Source organism: Atta cephalotes (assembly GCF_000143395.1).
Source record: "Atta cephalotes unplaced genomic scaffold scaffold00042, whole genome shotgun sequence".
NCBI lineage: Eukaryota > Metazoa > Arthropoda > Insecta > Hymenoptera > Formicidae > Atta > Atta cephalotes.
This window is the reverse complement of record NW_012130106.1, coordinates 1,174,277-1,184,165: the sequence shown is the minus strand read 5'-3', so window position 1 is coordinate 1,184,165 and position 9,889 is coordinate 1,174,277. Positions and strand designations below refer to the sequence as shown.

General features: G+C 34.1%; 1 protein-coding gene across 1 annotated transcript; it reads right to left on the bottom strand.

The window, feature by feature from the left end:
* Positions 1-2,265: 2,265 nt before the first annotated feature.
* Positions 2,266-2,793, bottom strand: LOC105622255. The gene has a single exon (XM_012203675.1). The coding sequence runs from the start codon at positions 2,791-2,793 to the stop codon at positions 2,266-2,268; it is 528 nt and encodes a 175-aa protein (XP_012059065.1).
* Between the last annotated feature and the right edge of the window lie 7,096 nt (positions 2,794-9,889).

The window sequence follows — 9,889 nt, the reverse complement described above, 5'->3', positions numbered from 1 at the left end:
TTATAAAAGTATTGATTGTATGGAAAAAAAATCGGTAAAAAAAAAAATGTAGATATTCGAAATACCTACAAAATGAGACATAGCACATTAAAATCGGTCTATTAGTTCATTAGAAAAAAACATCGAAAAAGATCTTTTTTTCATTCGCTCTCTGTTCATTGATTTAAACGCAAAGCTTTGAAATTTTCGTAAAATGTAGTTCTCGTAATGACGAACAAATCTAGCCCTGAACAAGCTTGAAATATTCATTACTTTTTCAAAAAGCCATTTGTTTACTAAAAATCTGTCTGCGGAAAACTTAATTTCTTTATCTTTGAGCAGTCGCACAGCAATTTACAGAGGTAATTTTTCTTCTTTAATAGTTGCACTTCTATATACACTTAATAATAAAACGATTTTTTGTAGTTAAACTATTATAAAACAACTTTAAAAAGTGGGTATCTTTTTCCGTATAAAAAAATGGAAATAATTTCATTAATATGCATCATATCAAATAGCCGTGAAGTATTGGAAATCTGATATTTTTCTACGAATTTAAAAAAAAAAGATTCCCCCGAATCTTAACCCTCTGATTATTAGAAGCCGAGATAACAATTTTTTTTTTAATTACTATAATAGTTAAAGATATAACACTAACTTTCGCAAATCTAAAAATAAATTAGTGTTATAAAAAAATATTATGAAAAATATATTTTGCAGTATTGAACAGTTACACTAACATTTGGTAAATTATTTGTTAATTATTTGTTTACATATGTCATATTTGCATCTGCAATTTAATTCACAAAAACAATTTTGTACTGATATTCCATATATTTAATTCCATATATTTAATTGTCCAATTGGATATTTTTTACAGCATATTAAATAAAGAAACATAGCTAATGTGACTTAAATTTGTTAATCAGACATGCACTCCATACTCAAACGATTTTTTAGTAATAAATCGAAAAAATAAAAATTCAAGAAACAAAGAACTAAAAATTTCATAGTTGCAATTATTTTGCGAAATATTTTTAAACTATTTGTTTATATCTTGTCGAGCTACTCCAGATTAAAAAAAAATCATGTTTCCACGTCATTGCTGAGAAAATGTAAATTTAGCAAATTTTAACGCACGAAGTCAAATATGCGCGAATCGCCGAGCAGATTTTCCCCACTCGACTGTGCGCCGGCTTCCCTCACTCCACCCGGTGCACTATTTCGCTTGCGTTCTTCGACTTTCCAATGGCTTTAAACAAACTTTTTCGGTAGCAAAAAATTGCAGAATTTTTTAACAGCAAATTCAATTCTTCCTTAACAAATTGGTGCCAGACGGAACTTTTAAAAATTAGAACCACAGTGATTTAAAAAAAAAATTGTTATCTCGACTTCTAATAATCAGAGAATTATCTTCTTTTCTTAAATTCGTAGAAAAGATTTCGAATGCTTCACACGGCTATTTGATATGATGCATATTAACGAAATTATTTCATTTTTTTATACGGAAAAAGATACCACTTTTTAAAGTCGTTTTATATTAATAGTTCAACTGCAAAAATCGCTTTCTTATTTAGCGTATGTAAAGTGCAATTCTTGAAGAAGAAAAATCACCCCTGTAAATTGCTGCTCAAAGATGAAAAAATTAAGTTTTCCACAGACAGTTTTAGTGAATAAATAACTTTTTGCAAAAACTAATGTACATTTCAGGCTTGTTCAGAGTTAGCTTTATTCGTCATTACCAGGGCTACATTTTATGAGAATTTCAAAGCTTTGCGTTTAAATCTCAATGAATAAATAAAAGAGAACAAGTAAAAAACAACAGAGAACAAGTAAAAAAAAGGTCTTTTTCGGTTAAAAAAATTTTTTTTCTACTAATAGATCGATTTTTAATGTTCCACGTCTCATTTTATAGTTATTTCGAATATCTACATTTTTTATACCAATTTTTTTTCATACAATCAGTATCTATCGTTTTATAAGCGAAAAATTTTTTGCAATTCGATTTTTTTTTCGCATATTTTTTTCACAAATCTCGAGTCTCAAACATACGCATTTCTTTTCTTTGACTTTTTGAAATTTTCGTGAAAGAAAATGTTGGTTTATAATTTTTTTTCCGGTAAAATTCTACTTCTACTGAATTATTCTTGCTACTCGAGTTTATGAAGAAGAGGTATACTATACAGGGTGGGCCATTTAAAATTTGGAATTTAATTTGGCTCTAAAAAAAAACGCATGAATATTTTTCAAAGTTTATGACTTTATTGGAAAGGTAGTACATTGCCATTAAACCTGGAATACAATTTCATTCAAATGACTTCCACGGCTGGCTGCACAATATCCCATTCTATCAATCCAATTTTTCAGTATATTTTCTACTATATGGGCGCGTATTTCATCGATGGCAACTTTGATTTCATGTTTTAATTTTTGAATCGTTTCTGACTGGTTAGCGTAACACTCATCCTTGACGGTTCCCCATAAAAAATAGTCCAGCGGAGTCAAATCGCAGCTGCGAGGCGGCCAATTGACATCAGCATTTCGGCTGATTATGCGATTTTCAAAGACAGTGCGCAAAAGATCGATAGCATTGGCTGTGTGGCAAGGTGCGCCGTCCTGTTGAAACCAAATGTCGTCTGTGTCCTCCTCTTCAAATTTGGGAAGCAAGAATTCGTTTAGCATGGCGCGGTAGCGCTCGTTATTGACAGTGACGGCAGCTTCTTGCTCATTTTCGAAGAAAAATGGCCTAATGATGCCGCCGGACCAAAAACCACACCAAACAGTCACTCGTTGTGGATGCATCGGCTTCTCCATGACGACGTGCAGATTCTCTGTCCCCCAAATACGACAATTCTGCTTGTTCACATAGCCACCGAGGTGAAAATGACTTCGTCAGAAAAGATGATTTTTCAGTAAAAATGCTCATCTTTAACCAAGCGTTGTTCAGTCCATTGGAACCGAAAATGCATCGGATGGTCATGTGATTTCAATTCTTGCACTAATTGAATTTTGTATGACTTCATACAAATTTCGATTGCTTGAATCGACTAGTGTGAAAAGGAGCTTGCTGTCTGTTTCTCTCGACGCGCCGTAGGCGAGCGGACATGGGCTCGTGCTTGAAGTTACAGCGCCGCACAACAATAAATGGCCGAATTTATAAGCGTGGAAAAGTGACGTTTTGATGACGAAATTTATCTTGCATGTCATTTCGTTATTATTTGCTTAATTGTGAAAATGTGACTTGTCTCGTACTTATTAAAATTGTAATTATCGATTAAAATTAAAATTATCTTGGAATTTTATATGTAAAAGCGTAAAAATATTTCAACAGCTGTCGGACCTTGTGTTTCTGCCCGAATATAGGCTCACTTTATGTGTCATTTACTAACTGTCATGGGAGGAAAGGACAGATTTCATTGATTTTTTTTCGGCGTATAATCAAAGTTTTGAGATAAATGTATATAACAATATTGACACCGACTATTAAAGACCGACATCCTTACGGAAGTTCGCGTCCTAGTGAATATTGAAGTAATTAAAAGTTAAAAACTGATAATATTGTACCAATTTTATGATTTATTAGTTTAGATGTATTTATGCATTTAGAACTCAATAATATTCGAATTTTCTTTAAAATTGTGATTTCATTGTTATCATCAAAGTTTGATTATCAACATAGATGGTGAGCTACAGAGAAAAAATTGTAATTTTTCTGCAATGTATGGAATATTATAACATATTTTATAAGTATTTATTTATGAAACATTTATATAATAAAAAATCATGAATTTAATAAGTCAATATTTATGTTAATAATAGCAAATTTATATCAATTATCGATAATGTCAGCATTCTTCAATTACCTTCGGGCCTTTGGGACTCTTTTAATACTGCCGAAAATTTGCCCACGGTTGACGGTCTTTAATATCTCGTCGCGGATATTGATTACCGTAAATATTTAACTTTAACAGCAATTGACGCTCTCGTATTTAGTTGATTTATATAAGCGGTCCTGTTTTAAGTATTATTATTTTGTAAACATCTTTAATAAGACTGAGGATATTATTTTAGAAAATAAAAATAACATATTGCAAAAATAACTCAGTCTGTTGCGACTGATGCGATAGAAATTTCAAAAGTTTCTTCTTGTTTCTTCTGTTTCTAAGAGAAACAGTACTGAGACAAATCCGATCAACAACAAAGTTTATTATAGTATACAGGGTCTAAAAAGCTGCAAGAGACAAAAATGTTTATTTTCTTGTTATAGAACTTTAAGAATTTTTTATCAATTTTTTGCTGTATTTTCTTATTTTTACCAACATGAGAAAATATGGTATTAAAAAATTCTGAAAAAATTCTCAGAACTTTATGAGAAGAAAATAAACAATTTTTGTCTCTTACAGTTTTTTTATAAAGTCGATAGTATGTGAAAACAAATTATTGAAGACCAATATTCGGCAATTTTTAATAATTAATATCTTGTTATTACTATTGGGGACTTCCGTTTCTGATGGTAGCGAAAGTTTGGTGATACCGAATTGATAAGCGAGCGGAAGACGAGAGAGAATGAGAGTGAGAGAGGCAGAGGTGCTGGGAGAGAGAGTGCAGGGATCAAAGCGTAGTGAAGTGTGTAAGAATGGTGAGGAATGTAGAAGGTAAAATAGCAGGAGAAGTAAAAAGATAAGTGAATGACACGAGGCAGGTAGGAGTATTGCGGGGAGGATACAGGGAACCGGTAGAGAGGCTGAACATAGATTAGAAAGATGATAGAAAAGAAGCAGAGTGGGAAAGATCATAGGCTATACAAAATACAGAAAAACAAATATATAGGTAAAGGATGATAGAGCATAGAGTATAAGAATTGAAGATAGAAGCATTCATTTATGATAGTTAGATAGAAGTAAAGCAGAGATAGAATTGGTTAGACAGAAATAGGATGGAGTCGGAGAAGACAGGGGAGGAAAGAAAAAGAAGGGATATTACTGATGGGGAGAAGAAGAAAGAGTATAGATAAGGAAAGATCAGCAAGTATGGGAAAGCTAGAAGATATATGGGGAAAGAAGAAAGGAAAAAAGAGGAAGAGAGGGAGGATGAGAGAGGGATTTAAAAAAATGATAGTACAATAAGGTCACCGCCGCGAAAAAAGAATGACGAGAGAGATGAATTAGGAAGATGAGAAAAGAAATGATTCAGATTTAGTAAAATAATAAAAGGAATTAAAAAGGAGATAAGAGAAGAGCTAGAGAATTTAAAGGAAGAATCGGGAAGAAAAAGGAAAAAGAGAGAGGGAGAATTTGAGGAGAAGAATAGAGAAATTAGAGGTTAGAGAGAAAGAGAGAAAAGAAGAAGAAAGAGAAAGAGAAGTAAAGAAGTTAACTAAGAAATGGAGTAGATGGAAAGAAGTGGAGGGATAGAAGAGAGAGAGAGAGGTAAAGTGGAGGGGAAGAAATGGGCAAAATTAGAAGGAAAATGAGAATAATAGAAAGGAGATTAGAAATGAAAAAAAAGAAGATGGAAAACAATGTGATTATAAAGGAGTTGAAAAAAGAGAAATAGATAAAAGAAATAGTATTAAAAATAATGAAGGAGATAGAGGTTGAAGTTAAAATCAAGGAGATAAAAAAATTAGATAAGGATGGAAGAGAAAGGATTGAAATTATGATAATTAGGTTAAGAAGCGAAGATCAGAAGAGAGAGATTATGTATAAGAAAAAGAAATTAAAAGGAAATATGGTATGGATAGATGAGGACATGACATGGAAAGAAAGAAAAATGAAATGTGCATAAGAAAGATGATATAACAAGAAGAAAGAAGAGGTAAGAGAGTGAGAATAGGATATAAAAAAATCAAAAGTGGAAGACGAATGATATTGGGATAATAAGGAAGAAGTTTTTAAAAATAAAAATAATAAGGATGGGGGACAATGAATCAAGAGGAGGGAAAAGAGCAAGAAATGAGAAGGAGAATGGAAAATGGCAGGAAAGAAGATAAGAGATAGAGAGGGAAGAGGGAGAGAAAAAATGAGTGAAGAGAGAGGGAGGGAGAAAGAGAAAGTGAGAGGAGATGGAAGGAGAGGGGGAAGGTGGAAAATAGTATTTTAGAACATAGCAGGAATGGAAAATAATGAGAGAGTTTTGGAAGGACATGGAAAATTGGGACATAATGTTTTTAACGGACATATAGATGGAGAAAAACTGCGAAAGAGGGGAGAAAGATTACCAAAGGAATGGAAATGGGAGTTTACGGAGAGAAGTAGTAAGAAAGGAAGAATGAAAGGGGGAATAGTACTTATGAAAAAAGAATTAAAATGGAAGGATAAAATAGAGATGTGTAAAGGGATAAAGGGGGTAAAATTAGAGGGAGAGAAATGGAGTATAACGATGGAGAACGACATTAGAAAAAGGGATAAACAAGCAAGAGGAACAGGGAAAGAGAGGATGTTGAATGTAAGAAATCAAAAAAAGAAGTTAGGAAGGAGTTAAGAAAGTGGAGAAAAGAAGAACGAGGAAAAGGAGGAGCGAATATGAGAAAGGAAAACAGAGGAAGAAAATATTAGATGGCAGAGGAAAGAAGAGATGGCAAGATCTCAGGGAAAAGTATGGGAGAAAGAAGAGAAGAAGATTGAATGAAGAGATAGAGATGGGCTAATGAATAATTCTATTTCATGGAATTATTAGGAGGAGTAGAGCAAAAGGTCAGCAGGGGTGGATAATAAATTGATGGAGGAACAAGAAAGGGAAATAGGAGAAGAAGAGTTCAGAGAGCATTGAGAAGAGGGAAGGATGGTAATGCGATCCCGATGGAAGTTTGGAGGTAAGACAGTTGAGGAATGGGCAAGAGATATATGCAATAGGGTGTGGAAAGAAGAGGGATGGCCGGAAGTATGGAAGGAAGGAGAAATAGTATCAGTTATAAAGAAAGGAAAAGGAAAAATGGTAGAAGAATATAGGGGAGTTACACTGATGCCGACTTTATATAGATTATATAATTTTAGCAGATAGGCTAAAGAAAGTAATGAAGAAGAAAGAAATGATAAGAGAATCAGGTAGGTTGTAGAAAAGGTATGGGAACAACATATGTGTATTATTTGGTGTGGATAGTAAATTATTTGATGAATAGGCAGGTTAGTAAGAAAAAAGAGAAGATGGTGGCGGTGTTCATTGACCTGAAGGTAACATTTGATTCAATAGATAGAGAAATGTTAAGTAAAGAAATGAGAAAGAAGGAAACTATGCGAGAGACTAATAAGAATAATAGAAGAAATACAAAAAGAAACAGCTAATAGGGTAAGAGAGTAGGAAAAGAGTAAGGAGAGAAATTTTGGACAGTGAGAGGATTAAAACAAGATTGTGCATTGAGCCTTTATTTGTTTTATGTTCTAATAACGGATATAGAAAAAGAAATGAAGAAAGGAAAATGGGGAGGAAAAAGTATATTCTGGTTTACGTGGATAATATTGGGTATGGGAAAAAGTGGCATTTTTCCCGCTAGATGGCATTAAATTCAGCTCGGCAACACTAGACGTGCATTTAAAAAATGACATTTTAACCTTTGTTTTGAGTCGAAAAAGATTGAAATCGGTGAAGTGGATCAAAAAGTTATTTTATTTTGAAAATGGAAATAAATAAGGAAAAAATTCGCTACATTTTGCAATATCACTACGATAAAGGCAAGAATGCTGCACAGGCTTGTGAAAAAATTTGCGCTATTTACGGTGAAGATACTCTATCAAAATCAGCAGCACGGAAATGGTTCACTCGCTTTCGTGCTGGAAATTTCGATGTGAAAGAGGAACCTCGCTCCGGTCGACCAATTACTGAAAAATTCGATGAAATCATGGTAAAAGTCGAGCGTGATAAGCATGATGAGCACTGTGGAGATTGCCAGGGAACTAGGCATCGACCACAAAACAGTTTTAAATCATTTGTACAAAGCTGGATACAAAAAGAAGCTCGATGTTTGCGTTCCTCACGAGTTGAGTGTTAGGAACATGATGGACCAAATTAACATTTGTGATATGCTACTGAAACGGAATGAAATTGAGCCATTTCTGAAGAGAATGATAACTGGTGATGAAAAATGGATCATCTATTGACAATCCAACTAGAAAAAGAACGTGGATAAAGAAAGGAGAGAGGATGCAAGCAATCGCAAAACCTGGATTGACAAGGAAGAAGGTGATATTGTGTATGTGGTGGGACTGGAAGGGAATCGTTCACCATGAGCTGTTATCGTCCAATCAAATACTTAATTCCGAACTCTACTCTGTGAACAGAGTATGAACAGTGCAGAGATTACAACAAGCAATTGAGAGGAAGCGGCCAGAATTAATCAATAGGAAAGGTGTCGTCTTCCATCACGACAACGTTCGACCACACACATCTTTGATGACTCGGAAAAAATTGCGAGAGCTTGGCTGGGAAGTTTTAATACATCCATCGTACAGTCCTGACATAGCACCTTCAGACTATCATTTATTTAGGTCTCTACAGAACTCTCTTAGTGTAAAGTTAGCTTCAAAAGAGGCCTGTGAAAATCACTTAAAGCAGTTTTTCGATCAGAAACCACAGAAGTTCTATGGCTCTGCCCCAAAAATGGCAAAATATTATAAAAAATAATGGAACATATTTGGTTTAAATAAATTGATTTCAATACTCTAAGAAAAACACTTTAATTTTACTAAAAAATCGCCACGAACTTTTTCCCATACCCAATATAATATTATTAGCAGAGGAAGAAGAATGATATAAGAAATATAAGGGAAGATTGGAAAGATATCTAGAGGAAAAAAGGTTAGAATTGAACAAAAATTGGAAGAAACAAAGACATTAAGATTTAGGAAAGGAGAGGGAATAAAGAGGAATATAAGATGTGGAAAGGAAGGAGAATAGAAGAAGAGGAGTATAAATATTTAGGATTACTATGAAAAGAAATGAAGGACAGGATGCTCATATAAAGTGCGAAGAAAAGGGCAGTATTAATGAGACACGTATGAGGAAAAGAAAATTCGGAAAGGAGTGGGGAAAAAGGTTATTCGACACGTCAGTAATGAGTTACGTGGTAGAAATATGGGGATAGAAAGAGAGGGAGGAAATAGAGAAGATTAATGGTGATGGGAGTAGAAAGAGATACGTCAGGATATATGATGAGAGAAGAAGTAGAGAGGGATAAGTTGAAGGGAAGAGCGGGACTAAGGGCATGGAAATTTGAGAAAAGAATAGAAGAAGGTAGAGGGGGAAGATGGGCGAGGAGATGGGGAGGAAGAGAAGAAGAGGAGGGAGAAGGGTATGAATTTAACAGGATGGGAAAGAGAGAGAAAGAGAGGAATTTTGGGAAAGCATAAGAATGGGAGAGAAGAGAGAAAGAAAGAGAGAGATAACTGCAGAAGGAAGAGAGATGGAAAAAAAATTAGAGATTGTGGATATAATAGTTGGTAGAAGATTAAAGAAGTGGAAATTCCAAGTCACAAAGAAAGAGTGGATAGAGAAGAGATGGAGGAGGATAGTTAGATTTAGATTGGGAAATGAGGTAAGAGGGAGGAGATATTGCGAGAAGGAGAATAAAAAGATATGCTTTGTGAAGGGGAGGAGACTTGAGAACGTATTTGGGAGAGATGTAGAACATGGAAAAAAGAAAGGATAACTAAACGTGGCAGGATAACTTCTAGGTGATATTAGGAGAAGGAGGGGACGGAGAAGAATAGATGAAAGAAATAGAGAGAGAGAAATAGAGAGAAAAAGAATGAAGGAGAAAAGCAGAAGAAAAATGGAGAAGAAATGGAGAGAGAAGAAAGAGAGAGAGAAAAAAAACGGAAGTCCCAGGGAAAGGGAACTTAAGATTGTAAGTATAGGAGCGTGACGTTAGTTATACATAATATTGTAATGAGAGAGAGAGGGGGAAGGGAGGGAA